The sequence below is a fragment of the Corylus avellana genome, chromosome 4 (assembly GCF_965113065.1).
Source record: "Corylus avellana chromosome 4, dhCorAvel1.hap1.2, whole genome shotgun sequence".
In the NCBI taxonomy this organism is placed as follows: domain Eukaryota; kingdom Viridiplantae; phylum Streptophyta; class Magnoliopsida; order Fagales; family Betulaceae; genus Corylus; species Corylus avellana.
In genome coordinates, this window is record NC_142493.1 from 26,561,138 (window position 1) to 26,582,286 (window position 21,149).

General features: G+C 36.5%; 2 protein-coding genes and 1 pseudogene across 2 annotated transcripts; 2 read left to right on the forward strand and 1 right to left on the reverse strand.

Annotated features, from left to right (window-relative positions):
- Positions 1 to 6,565: 6,565 nt before the first annotated feature.
- LOC148586519 (uncharacterized) lies at positions 6,566 to 8,825 on the reverse strand (annotated as a pseudogene).
- Positions 8,826 to 10,709: 1,884 nt separating this feature from the next.
- LOC148586520 (uncharacterized) lies at positions 10,710 to 13,239 on the forward strand. Its single transcript, XM_088516058.1, has 3 exons — positions 10,710 to 11,180; positions 12,431 to 12,472; positions 12,997 to 13,239. The coding sequence occupies exons 1-3, from the start codon at positions 10,713 to 10,715 to the stop codon at positions 13,078 to 13,080; spliced, it is 594 nt and encodes a 197-aa protein (XP_088372184.1). The 5' UTR covers positions 10,710 to 10,712; the 3' UTR covers positions 13,081 to 13,239.
- A 7,333-nt stretch (positions 13,240 to 20,572) lies between these two features.
- On the forward strand, positions 20,573 to 20,947 carry LOC132178314 (uncharacterized). Its single transcript, XM_088515680.1, has one exon. It carries the CDS (start codon positions 20,573 to 20,575, stop codon positions 20,945 to 20,947), a length of 375 nt encoding a protein of 124 aa, XP_088371806.1.
- Positions 20,948 to 21,149: the final 202 nt, after the last annotated feature.

Sequence of the window (21,149 nt, forward strand, 5' to 3'; positions counted from 1 at the left end):
ATCCACCATTGGCTCTCAAGAAGCTGCCGTCCGGTGTCAAGAGCTTGATCCGCGTCCCTTCTTCTCTAATGGGCACCCACCCGAGCGAGGATTGGAACGTCTGGACCACCTTGCGGCCAGTGGCGCCGAGCAGGAAGCGCTCGTTGGAGGCGGTGAGGTACTTATTGTAGCAGCTCTTGAGGTAGATGACGTCAGACTGGGAGTTGGGCACCAACTCCACGGTCCACAGCGCATTCCTGGAGGATCCGTCTCGGCCTTAGATCACAGACTCCTCGTCCTCCTTGGCCACCAGGTACTTATTGTGGTGGCTACGCAGCCGCACCACCTTGGCGTTGCGGAAGAGGTCCATGCCGGAGCCGATCGATCTTGTTTGAAATTCGTCTGCGGAAAAAACCCAAGAACAACTATTTCCAACTTTATTAGTTGAATAAATAAACTTGTTGAAGCTTTCCTGGCCTTATATTTGATTTATAAGTTCAAAAAACTGTGTTCTTGAGTCAAGTTACAATTATCGTGTAGTAAGTCCTTCCATTTCTACACGTCGTCTAGAATGTCCAAGAAGACTGGGTCTGAGGTCTACGCATGCAGGTGCGAAAATAGGTTTTTTTTTTTTTTTTTTTCTTTGGTGTGGATTGGAATTTAAGCGAATAAATAAATATATAAAACTTTATATATATATATATATATATATATATATATGTGTGTGCGCGCGCGCGCATATTTATGTAAACCATAAGCATTTTAAAAAAAATAAATGAAAAAATAACTTATTTTAGAGACAAATATTAATTTGATTAGTAGAATTTATTTTTAAAAAAAATTAAATTTGAAAGAAATTTATTCATCTAAAATCAAGATATTACATTTTAATTAGTACTTAGGCTAAAAAAAGAAAGAAAGGTATGCCTCTTAACTTTCTCTCACATCACGAAGTAATTTCAATACTACTACCTTTATTTTGGCATAACATATGCTAAATAAAATACCTATAAAATAAAATAAAATAAAAAAATAAAAAATAAAAAAAGTCAGAATTGATGAATTGGGACACATTGGAAAAGAAAAGACATGAGATAGGAAATGAGATAGAACAAGGCATAGCCACATAAAAATATGTCCAGAGAAAAATATGTATTTTTTTTTCATTACTGTTCTCCGGAGTAGTACTACATCCAGCTATTGAGACTAAAAAACAAAGTAAAAAGCCAAGAAATGGATTTGTCATTTGCAAGAGCCATAATTCAAAAAAATGATATTTTCCATGAGGGTTTTCAAAGTTCTTGGGCTTGCCATGGACCCCAACACAAGGTCAAGGGGTACGTAGGTCCGCCACCGGGTCAGCGACTGGCCAAGTGGGAAATTTAAAGTAGAAACAATTAACGTGTATTATGTTTTGAGTCTTCTCGTCACTTTCCTGTAGGGTATATGCGCGCAGATGATTCAACAGATCGAGAGGGACATGGAATGGATCAACATTCATTTGGAGAACGTTGACCTGGTCTTCTGGGACAAGCTCATATATATGTTTCTATGGACTATATATATATTTCCTTGCCATAAATTAAAAAGTTGGGGGAAATTAAAACATTGATTTGAAAAAAGAAAATAACAGAAGTTGCGTAGATGGTTTAAATTAGTTTACTGTACGTCAGCATCTTCTCGCGGTTAGACGTCATATATAGATGAATAGTCTTTTTATGTGAGCCAACCATACAAGATGCTATGCATGCATGCATGACTGAGTGGGGAAGACCGGCCATGAGTCTTCATTCTACAATGGTTTCTCTTTTGATAATTTTCGTGTTTGGCATTATTCAATATTCTAGCTAGGAATTGAAAGTTAGGGTGCATGGGGTTTGGTTGATGGATTTGTTCATAAGTTTTTTTTTTTTTTTTTTTTTTGAGTGAGCTTTGTGATTTGTTCATGTGTTCTAGCTATTGGAAATTGGATTGCTTACAATATTCATGGTTTTACTTGTTATCTCCTTAATTGGAGAATTAATTAGCACTATGGCTTCTCAATAATTATAAATATTCTTTTCTTTACACAAAAAAGTTTTTCAGATTTATAGGCCAGGTTTAAATCTGGATCAGAAGTGCATGACGAAGATGTAAAATTATTATTAAAAGTAGGAAGATTAGAGGACAAACAAACTTACCTTTCTATGTCCATTTTTAGCATCAGGTTCTGGAACTCTTTCCTGCATTAAATAAAAAGATCAAGTTTAATTAGGTTCATAGTAGCGGGATATTTAACTATAAATACTTCAAGCTTAATTACTTGATCATATTCATGGGTCTAATTAAACGGAACATTAATTTGTTATTTGATTCACATGCATATATTACTTGTGAATATACATCTTTACATGTGTTTTAATTTGTTGTTTTCATGATTATATTGGTCTTGCTCTTCTTTTTGTGGTTCGTGGATGTTGTGATGAATATTTTTTGCGATGATTATATATGAGGATGATATTTTGCAAGTTGTACGTTGTCATACTTAACTATATCTTTTTTTCTTTTTAAATCTTTCATGAATGTTGTGAATATTTTGCGATGATTATTGGTATGATATTTACATGTTGTCAATATTATATATGTGTTTTTCTTTTTATGAGGATCATATTTACAAGTTGTTGATTTCATGCTTTGTTTTTTTTGAAATTTTCAAAGCTCATAGTAGATGGCTTAAACTTAATGATCCGTATCCATTGAGTCGAAAAAGTCCTGTGCGTGCAGCATACGTTCGATGGAGAGCACACATCCGTTCTGCGTACGTTTTGGAGTTGATGCCAACGTACCCTACGGATGAAGCCACAAAGGACCAAGTTTGAGACTGAGCCTCAACCCTGCTACCCAACAACCAAGTTGCGAGTTTGGCGTCATAATTAAAAAAACAACAAAATTCCCGATGCCCAACCAATTATTATATAAGCCGATCGACCATGGGAATGGGGACAATTGATTCCCATGCGCCTGCTCATTAGAAAGGCTTAAAAAGCTTAGAAGCTAACAAATTGTAAAGGAAGAAAGAAAGAAATTGAAGATAAAACTATTCTCATTAACTTGCCAAAATACAAAAGCAATACATGAGTTTATATACTCTATTTTACAACTCAAATAACAAAGTATAGACTAACAACATAACAGTTTCAACTTACATAACTAACCAGCTGATATAACAAACTAAACTAACTTATATACACGTATGTAAGATAAGAAAGAGTAATCTGTTGATGATGAGCTGCTGTTACTCCCCCTCAAGATGAAAAATATTGAGTATGTTCATCTTGTACAGCAAAGCACTAAATTGTGCAAAACCAAGAGGTTTGGTAAATATATCAGCTAAGTTGGGAGCAGAAGAAACATGCAAAGTATGTATAACACCTTGTTGAATCTTTTCCCTGACAAGGTGGTAGTCTATTTCTATGTGCTTGGTGCGTTCATGGTATACTGGATTGGCTGCAATATGAATTGCAGCCTTGCTGTCACAGAAAAGAGTTGCAGGTTGTGGATGAAGGATTTGTAAATCCTTGAGCAAGCTGAATAGCCAGGTAACCTCACAGCAAGTGAATGCCATAGCCCTATACTCAGACTCAGCAGATGATCTGGAGACCGTCTGTTGTTTCTTGGACTTCCATGAGACTAAGGCATCACCAATAAAAATACAATAACCAGTGATGGACCTTCGAGTGTCTAAGCAGCCAGCCCAATCAGAATCACAAAAAGTTTTTATCTGAAGATCTGATGAAGAAGGAAAGAATAACCCTTGACCAGGAGAAGCCTTTAGGTACCTTAACACCCTTTGAGCAGCATCTAAATGAGGCTGCCGTGGTTGATCCATAAACTGACTGAGAGTATGAACCACATAAGCTAAATCAGGACGTGTGATTGTGAGATAAATCAATCTGCCAATGAGACGTCTGTAGCTAGTTGGATCTGCCAGTAAGGAACCAGCATCCTTAGAAATTTTGAGGTTCTATTCCATAGGGAATTTAGATGGTTTAGAAGCCAATAAACCAGAATCTTCAAGGATCTCCAACGCATACTTCCTTTGAGATAAAAAGATTCCTTTGTCTGATCTAGCTACCTCTAAGCCAAGAAAAAACTTCAACTTCCCCAAGTCTTTAAGTTTAAATTTCTCATTGAGAGAAGAGGTAAACTGGTTGATGGCTGCAGAGTTGTTACTAGCCAAGACAATATCATCTACATATACCAAAAGGGCAATGAAAACTGAACCCTCAGTTCTTGTGAAAAGACTATAATCAGCTTTAGACTGAATGAAGCCTTGAGCAACCAGTGTATTGGAGAACTTAGAAAACCACTGGCGAGAGGCCTGCTTCAATCCATATAGAGACTTTGTCAATTTACACACCTGTGACTCCCCCTTGATGGAAAAACCAGGTGGAACAGTCATATACACCTCTTCATCAAGACCTCCATGGAGAAAGGCATTGTTGACATCCAATTGGTGAAGGAACCAATTGTTAGTTGTTGCAATAGCTAAAAGACATCTAACAGTAGTAAGTTTGGCAACAGGTGAAAATGTTTCATGATAATCTAAACCCTCACTCTGAGTATACCCTTTTGCCACTAACCTAGCCTTGTGTCTCTCTATACTGCCATCAGCCTTGAGCTTTGTTTTATATACCCACTTGCAACCAATAGCTTTCTTACCGGGGGGTAGAGAGGTTAACACCCATGTGTTGTTTGCTTGCAAAGCATCAAGTTTTGCTTGCATAGCTTCACGCCATTCAGGTAACTTGACAGCTTGATGAAAAAAATTTGGTTCTTTGTGGGAAATAAGAGATAAACCGAATGCTTTATGGGAAGGAGAAAGATGGTCATAGTTCAAAACAGAAGAAAGGGAATATGGGATACCTGCATTAACATTATCAATTATAATGTCATCAAAAAATCCAACCATAGAATCAGATGAAGTGGAATTGGAAGAAGCAAGTTGGCAATGATAATTCTGCAAGTAACTAGGAGCTTGCCTGGTGCGGTTTGATTTCTTAAGGGTTTTGGTTGCGATGATAGATGATTATGCTATAGAATCTGATTGATGATTAATGTTGGGAAAAGATAAATGATGATCATGAAAATCATGAGAAACTATGTCATGAGTGGAGTGATCATCATACAACTGATCTTCTGCAATATGAGATGAATGGTGACAAGTATCATCACTAATATAGGGAAGATTATTGAACCAAGGAGAATTATTGATTGCATCATTTGAATGAACATCTGAATGGAAAGAAAATTCTTTTGATGCAAAAGGAAAAACATATTCATGAAAGACCACATTTCTAGATACAAAAACAGAATTGGTATGAATGTTTGAAATTTTATATCCTTTCATACCATGAGGGTAACCTAAAAAACACATGCAGTAGCTCTAGGATGAAATTTGTGTTTATCTCATGATAAGGTGGAGGCAAAAGCTAGACAACCAAAGACTATTAGATGAGAATAAGAAGGAAGCTCAAAAAACAACAATTCAAATGGAGATTTATTAGACAACAAAGGAGATGGAATCCTATTGATCAGATGAGCTACTGTTAAGACACAGTCTGCCCAAAAAGAGAGAGGTAAATGAGATTGAAACCTTAAAGCCCTAGCAACATTGAGTAAATGTTGGTGTTTTCTTTCAACAATGGAATTTTGTTGAGGTGTCTCTACGCAACTGAGTTGATGTAGAGCTCCTTGAGAAGATAAAAAATTTTCCATGTGAAATTCTGCACCATTATCGGATCTCAAGATTTTTATCTTGAGATTAAACTGAGTTGCTACAAGTTTAAAGAAAGATTGAATAAAAGCCCAAGCTTGGGACTTTTGATGCATAAGATGAACCCAAGTATATCTACTAAAGTCATCCACAATAGTAAGAAAATAATGTGATCCATTTGTGGATTGCTGAGAAAAGGGACCCCAAATGTCAACATGAATGAGATCAAAAGGAGCCTTTGAAGTTTTATTACTAATAGGAAAAGGAAGCTTTTTCTGTTTTGCCAAAGGGCAAATATTACAGACTTTATTTGAATCAACAGAAATGAAAGGAACTAAATTGTGCAACATGTTTATTCTAGAATTAGACAAATGACCTAGCCTAAAATGCCATAGGTCTGTTGAAGGAGTTTTGAGAATAGCAGAATTAACACCATGGTTTGCAGAAAGGTTTGCTTGCAGGTTGTATCAAATGGAACAAACCTTCTTTTTCCTCACCCACTCCAATCGTTTTCCAAGTGATCAGATTATGTATGAAACAATAAGAGTTAATAAAAATGAGGCAGCAACCAAAATGTTTGATGAGCTTTGTTACAAAAATGAGATTGCATGAAAAAGATGGTACACATAAGACATTGGTTAAGATGAAATGATCTGGAATTCTAAACGTGCCTATGTGTGTGACAGAAACTAAGTCACTATTAGGTAGTTTGACAGATGTGGATATAGTAGATGTAATTGTTGTAAACAAAGAAACACAATTAACCATGTGATTAGTAGCTCCTGTATCAATGATCCAAGGAGTATCTGTCGGATTTGGTTTGAGTTTAGGTCAGTTGAGGTTTGAATTAAAAACAGAGTGCTTAATATTGAGAGCATGAGTGTTACCTGAAACCTGAGAGAAAAGGTGGTCTTGAGTAGCAGGTAAAGAACCTACTTGATTGGCGGAAGCTTGATGAGGATTTGTCTGCAAGAATTTCAGAAGCCTTTGACATTGTTCTACTGTAATTGGCAACTGAGGAACTTGTGGAGTTGCAGAAAAATTTTCTCCATGAGTCTGAGGAGCATAGTTTACACTTGAGCTTGGGAAAAATAAGGCCGCTTTGTGAATTTGAATCCAGGAGGGAAGCCATGTAGCTTGTAGCATTTATCAATGGTATGTCCAGAAATACCACAATGAGTACAGACTGGTTTATCCTTTCGAGTCATCTGCCTAGGAAACCTATTCTGCTGTGTGGAGACAGATTTGGTTATCAAGGCTGAAGGGTTTGAAGTCATGGATCCTATGAAGATTTGTCTTTGACTTTCTTCTTGAACAACTAGTGAAAACACTTTATTAATTGGAGGAAGTGGATCCATCAAGAGGATTTGACCTCTGATGTGAGCAAAAGACTCATTGAGCCCCATTAAAAATTAGAAAACGTACTGTTGATCAAAAAATGTTTGGACAGATTTCAAGCTACCACAAGAACACGCAGGAACACAAGTACATGGAGAAAAAGACTTATAGTTGCTAAATTCATCACAAAGGGATTTGAGACGAGTAAAGTAAGAGCTTACAGACATGCTATCCTGCGATAAGCTAGAGATAGCTTTCTGAAGCTGGAAGGCTTGTGGTCCGTTTTTCTGTGAGAATCTTTCCTTCAGACTCAACCACATATCCTGGCAATTGTTGATGTAGATTATACTGGTAGCAATGTCCTTCGATATAGTGTTAACAATCCATGAAGATATTGTATCATTACACCTCTTCCAGGCTCTAAACTCAGATTCATTCAGAGTGGATGAGTGAGGGAGAGTTCCATCAACAAACTACAACTTGTTCTTCGCAGAGAGAGCCATGGTCATGGATCGGCTCCAAGTGTTATAATTCTCACCATTTAATGGTTGAGGAACCAACAATAGCCCTGGATTATCACCATTATGCAGATAGTAATGACTGGAGGGATTATCATTGAGAGAGAAAGGTAATGAATGGGAAGAAGAAATGGGAATGGCTTCAGGAATCGAGGAAATTGGGATCGACATTGATGAACTGAATTTTCACAAAGTGAAAAGCTCTGATACCATAACAAATTGTAAAGGAAGAAAGAAAGAAATTGAAGATAAAACTATTCTCATTAACTTGCCAAAATACAAAAGCAATACATGAGTTTATATACTCTGTTTTACAACTCAAATAACAAAGTATAGACTAACAACATAACAGTTTCAACTTACATAACTCACTAGCTGATATAACAAACTAAACTAACTTATATACACGTATGTAAGATAAGAAAGAGTAATTTGTTGATGATGAGCTGCTGTTAGAAGCTTCAACAATCACAAGGCAATTAAACAAGGAGTTTAAGATAAATGAGGGATACTACCATCCCCAAAGAAGATAAGAATCGTTTTTCTCCCTAAACTGATCTCTTGATCCTATTTTCTTAATTTCTATGAATGCTTTACTGACTTAACAATTGGATACTCCCCCGCCAGCCCTCGAACGATGCCACTCCATTCGTTGTGTTCTTGTCTTGCAAGTGGCTCATAGTCCAGTTTGATCGTGTGAAAATATGTGTTTGCATATATTATATATTTGTGCATTCATCTTAATGGCTTGTTTGGTTTGCAGAATAAGTCTCTAAAAAAGAATGATTATTCCTTTGAAGTAGCTATTCTTTTATTTAATTGGCTACGCACTACTCCTAGAAATATTTCTTTATGTGGGAATAGCTATTCTCCTATGAATAAGAATTATTAATACTTATTCCTCTCCAATTCCTAAAAGAATAACTATCTTTTTTTGACTTTATTTTTCATTTCTTTTCAAACCCAAATAAAATAACTAGAACTTTTAAAATAAAATAAAATTTGAAACTGAACGAATTACTGATTGAGTGGCTAACGATGAAAGCTTTAGCACCAGAGCTGAGGGCATTGATGATCATCTTCCTCTCCTTGTCGCAGGATCAAACCCTGGCAGTACGTGCACCCTCAATGTTCCTCCTCCTCCTCTTAGCTTCCCTGCGGCACTCCAATGTATATATACTTGACATGATTTCAGAACTCCCTCTGCAAATCCACAACAACTGCAGAGCAACCATGGTGAGTATCTATGCAAACTCGTCATACGCCCCTGATATCCACTCTTTGAGACACATCATAGCCGCCGGTTACATCCTTCTTGAGTTATTCTTTTACTTTGCTATACACTATTCTTAGAAATAGCTATTTCTACGGGAATGGCTATTCTCCTACGAATAAGAATACTTATTCCTCTCCAATTCCTAAAGGAATAACCATGTTTTAAAAAAAAAAAAAAAAAACTCACATTATTTTTAATTTCTTTTCAAATCCCTCTGCAAATCCACAACAAACTGCAGAGCATCCTTGGGGAGGATCTATGCAAACTCGTCATATGCCCCCTGATGTCCACTCCTTGAGACACATCATAGCTGCCGGTTATAGCCTTCTTGAGTTATTCTTTTACTTTGCTATACACTATTCTTAGAAATTATTCTCCTATGAATAAGAATACTTATTCCTCTCCAATTCCTAAAGGAATAACCATGTTTTCAAAAAAAAAAAAAAAACTCGATCACATTATTTTTAATTTCTTTTCAAATCCCTCTGCAAATCCACAACAAACTGCAGAGCATCCTTGGGGAGGATCTATGCAAACTCGTCATATGCCCCCTGATGTCCACTCCTTGAGACACATCATAGCCGCCGGTTACAAACATTTGAGCCTGTATATTGCTACCTAACTAAAAAATATGAATAATTATTTTATTACACTTTCCATTTTTAATAATAATTACTCATTTTTTAATAAAAGAATGATGCTAAATGTTCTCATGCATGTCCCTATAGTGTCCATTCAAAACAATCTTTTAAAACCATCATTTGATCAAAGTTCAATAGTAACTTATTTTAAATCCGATAATAATTTTTAAGTTACATAAGTTTTTAATGTACATAAGAAAAACTTTTCCTCTTAATGAAATATTCATTCCGCAAAACAAACTATGGACCTAAACATACTTAGCATCACTTAATTTGAAAGAGGGATTCGCCCCAACAGTCATCTCGATCTTCAATTTCTTAACGGGAAACCCAGTAGCTGGCACATACAATTGAACAAAGACAGGACAGATTATTCAAATTTGGACGTGCATGCCCAAGCTGGCACATAAGATCGAAGATTCGGAGTATAGACCGAAAGTTGCAACTTCAAACTTTTCCGTCGAATCATTATACTTTCTACCCATGTTATTTTTAAAGTTCAATTTGTTTTTGGACGTTAGAGAAAGTGGGGAATAATAAAATACAAAGTGAAGTTGATTTTATGATTCGTAGTGAACGTACACTTTCGGAGTTTAGAATCTACGTACGTCCTACAGATGCTGCGATTTTTCAGCCTTCTTTTTTTGCTTGGGATAGGACGGTTTTTTTTTTTTTTTTTTTTTTAATTGAATAAGGAAAAAGGGATACGACGTTAGTGGCAAGAACAGTGACCAAATAACATTGGCCTCAAGCCAGGACTCCAAGTAAGCGGAAAGTGGGTTAAAAAGAGTCACAGAAGGGATTCTGGTGAGCTCGCTCCGACGCCCAAGTTAGAGATTTTTGGTGGAAAGGAGTTCAATGCACTGAGGTTGAGATCGATAGTGGAAGAATTATATGCGTACCTTTACATTATTCCGCTTCTTCGTCATTTTGTTTAATCGAACTACGAATATGAGTTGAATAAGTAGCATTCCTCATGTTCTATATCTTCAAGCTCTATAAAACAAAACAAAAAAAGGAATCAGAACAAAAGTCATTTTGCTTTTACGCAGTTAGTTTGATTACGATCGAGTGCCTTTACCAATACAACCCAAAACAGCATATATCCGATCTCTTTCTACTAATAGACGACTTATCTTGTGTAGAGTAGAGCTCGAGATCAGCTCGTGCAGGAAACTCACAAGTCCAAACAAAGACAGGCAGCAATGGAAGAATTACATGAGGCGGCTATAGCTTACTACAACAATGCCCCTAGAGAGCTTCAGCGACTAGCATGGAACTTCTACCTGGCATTGGACACCGACGGAGATGGCCGAGTCAGCTACGCGGAGTACGTGAAGTTCCTCCAGCAAAGCTACGGCTGGATCCGACCCAACTTCTTCATGGACCTGGACCGCAACCGCGACGGCAGCCTGGATTTCTGGGAGGTCCTCACCCTGTACTACGTGGTCAAAACCCGGGGCGGCGTTTGGTGCCAAGGCTGTCAAGCATGCCTTGTGGGACTCTATTTTACGTGCGTTGCTTGCTTTGACAGCAACTCCAGGAGCTACGATCTCTGCACTGCCTGCTATAAACGAAAGAGATTCACTCACCACCACACCTATTTCTTGGATAACCATGTCTTGCTTCGGGCCAAGAGGGGTCTTCCACCTGGCTTTACAAACGTCAATCTGGTAATTAATTAATAAACCCCATTAATTATTTGTCAAATCGAAACAAGTTTAATTTGAAATAAGGGTTAATACTATTCTAGTACTTGTGGTTTGCACAAAAATCAAATAGTTATTTGAGTTTTTAAAAATATCACAAATGATACATGTAGTAAGTCAATAAACCTACTTATACTTCTATTAAGATTCCCTTAGGTTTTTTAATGAATCGTCACGTCACCCTTACACGTGGCACCACGTGGTGTTGTATTTGAATTTTTGGGTGTGACGTTGGGTGGCCAAACCACCCTAGGCCAAATGGGGTAGCAGGCCACCCTCTATGGGGTGGTTCGGTCACCCTAGACCAGCCGTCTGGGGGTGGCTGAACCACCCCAGGCAACAGGCAAGGGGGTGGTTCGAACCCTCAAAAAATGTTGTTGATGGCTTTCATTTGGAGTTGCTCCCTTTGCATATTGTTTTTTGATGATCCGACCCATCATTTTTGCAGTCAATGGAAGGCCCGCACATCTTTTAAAGATTTCTCTCTTTTGAATTTCCGCATCAGAGGGAATGAAGTCTTGTTCAGCCGCCTCCTTGAATATAAACCAGCAGCTCTCTGGTTCTGAAAGGGGCTGAACGAGATGTAGGATTCCCTCCCTGCCAACCATCTTTTTTGCTATTTCCTCATTCCTACTGGTGACAATCACTGCTCCCCCACAGCCTTTTGGCAATCCATACGCAAGAGCATCCCATTTTCTATCACAAGTAGACGGACAACTCAGCTCTCCGCGCGCACCATTTTTCTATCACCCCGCCCCTGGCATCATCAAACACAATCAGATATCTCTTCCCCAGGCCGGCCATCTGGGGGTGGCAGGGGGTGGTTCGACCTTGGGCCAAACCCTCAAAAGGGTGGCCGAACCACCCCACCAGCGTCCTTTCTTCTTCTTTTTTTTCTTTTTTTTTCGGATATATATATGACGTGGCACCATAACGTGACATCCAAAAACCCAGGTACCACGCCACGTGATGTCCACGTGTAAGGGTAACGTAGCGTTCCATTAAAAAACCTAACGGAATCTTGACAGAGGTACCATGTAGGTTTATTAGCTTACCACATGTACCATTTGCGATATTTTTGAAAATTCAGGTGGCTATTTGATTTCGGTGCAAACCACAGGTACTGAAATAGTATTTAACCTTTGAAAGAACATGGGTGAACCATGCACATACAATATCTTTCTCTTTCAGCTTATAAATATCTTTTTATGCAGGCACTCGCTCCACGACCTGCCGTCTATACTAGAGCTGCTATGGTACGTAGCTAGTGTCTTCTCTCTCTTTTTATTCTAAGCAAAAAGGTAGAATAAGGCGATCAAAGTAGCTATTTTATGTTTCTTGTAAACCCATGATAGGAAAGGCCTAGATAGTAGGAATGGCAGATGCTCTCTTAGTCTGTCCCATTAGAACATTAGCGAAACCCAAAGTACTGATTTACGTACACTAATCAAACATAACTATTTCCATTACCGAAGTTGAACCCATGCCTTAATGTTTACTTAACCACATTGGTTTTGAGGCCACTAAACCACCACCCTAGCTAGATAGTATAGTTTGTTGATACACGATTCACGTTCCCTTCAAAATTGATCAAATGCCAAGTGCCAAAACAGTTGCTAAGAAACAATTTTGAGAAATTTATATTGAAATTCATAAAAAACAAAAATACTATGGTAGAATAATAGTAAAGTGGTTAATTGTTTAGTCTAATATATATATATTTTGATCATTTGAAATTGAAGTTTAGCATTCATTTCTTAATAATTGTTTTGTGTCTTAGGATGACGATGGACTGATGGAAGCATTTCAATCATTGGAGATGGGGCTTGCTGCGGATAAATCACGTAGTTGTACCATTATGTGATGCGAGTAGCTAGCTACACAATTACGGCCATGCGACTGCGGGTTGTGTTTCAATAAATGGGCATGGCCAATTAATATTATTACTGCAAAATATCTCCTTGTTTACTTTCTTTTTTTTCTTTTTTTTTTTTTCCTTGCTTGCTTCGGTTCCGGAATGGAACATCTGAATAAGCTGTGGTTTCCATGACATGCAGTGTAATGAAATTAAGGTTTATTAAAAGCATATATATGTTTTTGTTTATAGTAGGATTTCATTAATTTCAACCATCACGTCTACTTCATGACGCAATCACTTTTACTACCGAGGCAAATTAAGTATATATAGTTTAGTAAAATTTGTTTTGAAGCTTTGGATTATCCTTCTTCAAGGCCAAACAATAAATAAATAAATTTAAAATAATATTTTTTAGTAGCACACGATATATTATTGACACATAATTAGAATCAAATGATAATGAAAATTAATTATTAATTAAATTTTATAAGTAATAATTTAATGACTGATTTTTATTAATACATCTTTAAATTATGTTATTGTCATAAAACAATTTAATAAATAGTATTACTCATAAATAAAACCAACGAACAAATTATGGTCAATACAATAATATAACTTCGAAGTTGTTACCTAGTATACCTCCACTCATTCTAAACATAAATAAATTATTAGCTATAGCAAATAGAGTGGGAAGATGTGTAATTAAAGAGTCTCGACATAGTGGATTGAAATCTCAACATCAAAAAAAAAAAAATTATTTCTTTGGTGTAATGGACTAACTAATTGAATAGTCCAAACATAAAGAGTTATGAGAACGTAATGCTATTTAGTAGACTATTATATGATTTATGGCAGCTGTGAAAATCAGCCTTTAGATCAACACTAATTGTAAAAAATAAAATAAAAAATCAATGGCAAATTTTTATTGTCATATCATCCTAGTTGTATAGCAGTATACTAAATAGCATTATATTACTCGAAAATTAATAAGGTGTCTCTCGTACAAAATTTCTTAAATACTTTTATGGTACGTAAGGCGATGAGGACATCAATTGGCATGATCAATCTTTCTCCATCAGTTGCTTTAGATGGTGATATTCTTGAAAGGGTTTGTACAAGGAGGAATGTTTCTCTTAAGCACTTGAGAATGTTTGGTTGTAAGGTATTTGTCCATGTTCCTAAAATCATGTGAGTTTCAAACTTGATAGCAAAACTAAACAATGTATCTTCTTGTGTTATGCACATGAAGAATTCAGTTATAGATTGTGAGATCTAATTAATAAGAAAATATTAAAAAGCAAAGACCTTTTTTTTTTTTTTTTTTAAAGATCAAACCATTGAAGACTTCGATTATATTAAAAAGCCTAAGTCCTTAAGTGAAAAACGGGTTGATTTGCATGATTAGTAGAAATTGTGAGCCTATAGTTGAAGACAATTAGACTTGACAATATGGAACCAGAATATCACTGAGAGCAAGCTTCCATAAGGTATTATGCTTATGAGTAAGTGTTTTTTTAAGATGAAGGAGAGCCAAAAATTAAGTTACTAAGAGGTTATGCCACATGACCAAAAAAAATGAGTGGTTTAAATCCATGCATGAGAACCACACCTATGATTTGGTAGAATTGTCTAAGAGTAAGAGAGCACCGAAGAATAAATGGGTGTTTAAATGTAAGACTGAACCAAATACATCACAATCAAGGTGTAAGGCATGATTGGTTTTGAAAAAGGTTTAGTTAGTGAGAAGAAGGGAATTGATTCCCCGGGGTAAACATTTCTTTTGTTAAAGTTGTTTTAGGTTTGGATGTTAGTATAAATTTAAAGATTGAGGAGCTTGATGTGAAGATTGTTTTCCTTCTTGATATATAACTTAGATGAAGAAATACATATTGAGCAATCAGAGGGTTCATAGTGAAAGTCAATGAACATCTAGTGTGTCGGTTGAAAAATAGTTGGTATGAACTAAAGCAGACACCAAAACAATGATATAAGAAATTTGATTCATTTATGGTTGAGCACGAGTATGATAGAACTACTTCTAATCACTTGTGTTTGTTAAGAAATTCTCTTGTGGAAAATTTTTTATTCTCTTGTTATACGTGGATGACAAGTTGATAGTTGGTCGTGATACAAGAAAAATTAATAAATATTTGAAAAGGAAGTTGACTAGCTAAGAGCCCTTTGCTATGAAGGACTTGGAACCCGTAAAATAAATTCTTGTTTTTTAAATGACGTTAACAATGAAACTTGCTTTTTCTTTCCAAACGACAAGAATTAGTTGATGTCGTTCAATTGATTTCGTTGTTTTTTTATAAAAATTTAAAAAAAAAAAAAAAAAAAAAAAAAAAAAAAGAGGCAATAAATTTAGTATATATATAAAGAGTTTAACTTTGGTCAGGAACATCCTTAAAACAACACTTTTACAGCACTCAATCCCTAACTGACATCTGAGCAAAAACTAAAAAAATGCACCAAAATAAACTAACTCCTAATACACTGGATTGCTTTGAGGAAGAAAAAAAAATGGAAGAACAATGAAGGGGTCTCGACTAGGGGTGGGCACGGGTCGGTTCAGGGCGGATTTCTGCAGTTTTCCTACCCGAACCCGCACCCTGCGGGTTGGAAAATTTCAACCCGAGTGTCTGGCACAAGGAACAAAATCCGCGCGGGTCGGGGTAGATCGGGGCGGGTTGTGCGGGTTTCTTTCTTCTTCTCTTTCTTCTCCTCCATTTTCATTTCTTCTGCAGATTTATCATCTATTTTCCTTCTAAACAAACAACCCAACAATCAGAAGTTGCTAAACCCCGAGATCTCTTGGATCCCCATTCATGAAAGAGTTCTAGAGAAGAAAAAAACCTGGATCGGCGGAGGTTGAGCGGCGGCGCAGATGAGAAGAGTCGTACGAGGGAGAGGAAGAGAAACGAGAGAGAGGGAGAGAGGCGAGACAGCAGAGAGAGAGAGAGGCGAGACAGCAGAGAGAGAGAGAGGCGAGACTGAGAGGAAGAGAGGAGAAGGGGGAAAAAAAAAAAAGTGGAAAGGGGGAGGCGGCTGGAGAAAGGTAGGGTTTTTATTTTTTAAGTTTATTTGATTAATGCGGGGCGGGTCGGGTATCCGGGGGAAAATTTTGTTATAACCCGTAACCCGCCCCGCCCCGCCCGGGTTTGGGAAAAAACCACCCGTACCCGCGAAAAATGACTTAAAATCCGGCTTTTTCGGGGCGGATCGGGGCGAGGCGGATCGGTTTTGCGGGTTGGTCGGGTTTTTGCCCACCCCTAGTCTCGACTTCGTGAACCTAGCCAGACCCACGCCGTGGGTCTGGTAGAAACCCACCTACGCCGTGGGTCACCTCTCTTCGATGCCGGTTTCCGGCCTTTAGGGTGATAAAATTCCTAAAGGGTTAACCCTTCACCTTTAGGTTTTAGATTTGAATTCAAAAACGAGTTTTGAATATTAAAAATGGGTTTTGAGATATTAAAAATGGGTTTTGGGGCATTAAAATAGAGTATTGAAGCAGATTTCGGCGTGTCACTACTGGTTTTGAGGCGGGTCAAGGTAGGTCATGGCCGGCCAGACCCACAAAGTGGGTCTTGCGAGACCCATGCTTGCCGTGGGTGGCCAAACCCATGCTAGCAATGGGTGGCCAAACCCACGCCGGCCGTGGGTCTGGCTGTGGGTCTACTAGATATAAGGGTCTTTTTGGTATTTTTATCGCTTTGATTTGCTATGTTTGTTCTCATTTTAATTTTTTGCAATTTTCTTGAAATGATGATGTGGCACATGCTGATTGGGTGCTGTAAAGGTAGTAGTTTGCGGAGGATCCGGCTTCTATGCGGTAGTGAAAACTACCGCATAGAAGCTGTTATGCAAAACGGCACAGTTTTGCATAACTGTCCATGCAATACTATGCCGTTTTGCATGGAGTCCAAGTGCTGTTTTAAAACTCCTCACTCCGTTTGAAACCAAACATCAGACTTAAACTCAGCTGCTGCACAAGAGATAACATCGGACTTAAACACACAGCTGCTGCACAAGAGAGAGGAAAGTTCCAAAGGATGAAGATACCTCCCAAAAAAAAAAAAAAATGACCATGAAGATTCCTAAAAAAAAAAATATAACAGCAGTGGAAATTCAACAACTTTTCGCACATAGATGAAATTAAAAATCCCCAAAAAAAACCCAAATCAGGCAACCCTTTTGACTAATTAATCAGTCAAAAGCACCAAACATAAACTATCTTCCATTAAACAATAACCATAAAACATTGAATTTCAACTAGGGAAAAAAACATAAACACCCAGACGCCAAAATAGCTCAAACATAAACACCCTTTTGACTAATTAACTTGTCAAAAGCACCAAACATAAACACCCAGATGCCAAAATAGCTCAAATTGCTCGAAATAATAGACAAGGAATTTCAACTTAGAAAAAAAAAAAAAAAACCCATTAATCAACATATAAAACATTGGAGGACATCGAAAAAATCCCATTTTAACTACGCGGTTGCCTTGCTTGTCGGAGCCTTGGAGGCGAAAGAATTGGAAGACATCGAAATCAAATATACAAAGAGAGCTCGTGAGGTTCTTCAGAGGAACACCCTTCTCTATGTGAACCCAAATCTATGTTTCTCAGCCACTAATGTCAGCTTTCTCTCACTGGATCTGCAAGATTTGAAGTGACAAATCCATGTTTCTCAACCACCAAGGCTTCTTTCTTCTTCTTCTTTTTTTAAGAAGAAAGTTGGTTTTAAGTCTAACGTTTGATTTCTAACGGCGTGAGGAGTTTTAAAACAGCACTTGACTCCATGCAAAACGGCACAGTTTTGCATTAACTGTTATGCCGTTTTGCATATCAGCTTCCATGTGGTAGTTTTCACTACCGCAGAGAAGCCAGATCCATTTGCAGATGGACTAAACCATAGGGGCTCTCATATATAAATTGTTTGCAAAATCCTTTTCAGTAAGGAAGAAATATAACGTATATTAATTCACTTTTCCTTTCGGTAATTCTCCATTTTCTCAGCAACCAAATAGGAAATCCAAAACAAAAAATTGACGAAACCTATAAAAATAGACTTTAAACATTTAATCATGTAATCATTTAATCATTACTTTAAACGTATATAAAAATAGACTTTTTTTTTTTTTTTTTTTAGCAGAAAAAATGAGACGCCTAGGGAATGAAGCTCTGTAGGGAAATATGAATGTGAAAGAGAAATGTGTTATACATGGGGAAGCCTAAATGTCAGAGGAATTTAGGTAGGTATTAACGGTGAAGACACTCTTTTTAAGTTTAGGTGGGATTTCAAAAAAAAAAAAAATGGTTCTGTTGTTTAATAACCAAATGACGAGAATGTTATATTTATAAAATATTATTAGCATCATTTGCATTAAATGAGGGATGCATTAAATGAGGCTAAAATACTATATATATATATATATATATATATATATGTGTGTGTGTGTCCCTTCCATAAAAAGTGACAAGATTGGATGTTCTTACTGCTGTAAAGACATTAAGAGTATGTTTGGAATTGTGTTTAAAAGTTAAAGTTTTTATGCAAAAAAAAAAAAAAAATTGGCAAAAGTTTCATTTTTAAGTTTTTGTCAAAAGTTCATTTTTGTAGTTTTTAGAATAAGAAAAGTTGATAAAGTGCTTTTGAAATTTTTTTACCAAACAAGTAAACTTTTGTTTTGCATAGTTTTTTAAATGCTAAAAATACTTTTTAAGCTCTCGAATGCAATCCTAAATAGGTTTTAAATTTTTCTAAATTTACCACATTTTTAAAAGAAATAACAAAAATTATTTCTAGGTTAGCGTCTTTTACATAAAAACGACACCAATTTTACGATTTTTCTACCTTAAGTGACAAAAAATACTTAAAAATGGCGTAAAAACAACTCTAAATATAGATGTTAGCGTCATTTTTATAAAAATAATGCTAAAAAAACATACATTAATGACTTGTAGTAACGTCAAATATCCCCATCACGACTATTTCAACAACATGCGCGCATGGTGCACGGCATTCTTAGTTAGATGAAGACATGTATGGCTGCACATGCAATATCTCCATCATGCCTATTTCTACACCCCGGTGGACGGCAATCTTAAGCATGGAAACTAATGCCTAGCTCGATGAAGACATGGTTTTCAACATAACCTACGCAAATATATATATATATATATATATATAAGGTTTTGTTTGTTTCAACCTAAAATATTTTCTTGAAAATTAATGATTTCTTTGAAAACATTTTATGAGGTTTGATGCATACGAAAATTCACAAATATATGTATAAAATAATAGAAGACAAATGGGTCATTTTAATTTGTTGGGTACAAGTATGATTTTTAACAACGAGAAATATTTCAATTATTAAATTTTATCCCCAAAAGTTACTTCTTATGTGATATTGTGATATACCATCACTTGTGATCTTTTGTGAGTAGTTTCCATTTAAGTTCAATTAATTGTTTGGTGTAACTTAAGTTTTGAATAATAAGAAATTGTGTTTTGATGACAACTTTTGTTGCAATGAATAATTGTATGTAATGAATTTTCTATGCACCTTCTTTTTTCCACCCACGTGTCAAAAACTAACACGTCACTAACGACTTTTTTATTATCATTCGGAATTAGAAATGATGTTAAAAAAAAAAAAAATCGAACTTATCAACGACGACGAAGACCCAAAAGGGGTTCTTGGTAAACTCCTTTTTACGAGTTTTTTGTTTCAATAATAATAAGAAGTGATTGATGTAATCTAAATATAGAATAAGATGTTGATTTTTGTGAGAGAAAAATAGAGATGGAAAATAAAAATTGGTTGCAAAACATAACCGGTCTTTCTGATTGAGATTGACACCCAGACCGAGTGATAAGTACAATGCATGCCGGCTCATATAAAAAGAATATTTATCAAAGAAAAAAAGCATCCATGGCCATCCCAGCAGGTGTTGTCAATTATGAACCAATTTAAAGCATATATCTACGCAACTTTTTTTTTTTTCAATGCTGATAATTTTATGGGAAGGATATATCACTTAATTACAGTGATGATAATGATACACAGAAATTAATTGGTGGACTTCAAGCTAATTATTCTAATTCGACTGAAGAACACCACCCAGAGAAGAGAAATGATATAAAGCCATCAATTAATTTACTCTGCCCAATCTTTCAACTAGTAAAATAGAAAAATGCTACACTTATAAAATTTTTTTTTTTTAAAAAAAAATAGTTTCCAATTGATGTGTTACCATTCTATAACACGTGAGGAGATTTGAAACATAATATAGATTTGTCTACACAAGACCCAGTCAAGAGAATAGGAGATCTTCTAGACGAAGTACAACTGTGTTTTTTTTTTTGGCAATTTTATTTTTTATATTCAATATATAGGAGAGGGGAAATGGGGAGATAATACAAGTATAAATTTCTATTGAAACTGTAGTGAAAGAAAGGGCTGCTTCATCAGGTGATCAAAGAAGCCATGGACATTGAAGAGTTACACGTTGCTGCTTCAGCTTACTATAACAATGCCTCCTCGGAAGTAAAGCAGCTAGCGCGGGAGTTTTTCGAGTCAATGGATACGAATGAGGATGACACAGTGAGCATGGATGAGTTCGTGGAGTTCTTCAAAGGATACAGCAACAACAACATGTACAGCAAGTACAATTTCACTGCATTGGACCGGAACCGCGACGGCAGCTTGCAGTTCCGGGAAGTGCTGACGTTGTACTACATCATGAAAACCCGGGGCGTGTGGTGCAAACAATGCAGAACGTGCCTTACAGGACTCTATTTCACTTGCGTCACGTGCTTTGACAGCGCTGACAACCTACGATCTCTGCGCTACGTGCTATAGCAAACGCAACTTCCAGCACCCCCACCCCTGCTCCTCCTTCCTTGATAGCTACGTCTTGCTACGCTCCAAAGCCTCCAAGAATGGTACTGAAGCAAATCGCAATCGGGTAAATGTTAAATCATTCTGGATTAATTTACTAATTACCATATTTAATTATATCTTACTTGATTACGAGTAAATGTTAATAAATTATTTAATGCAT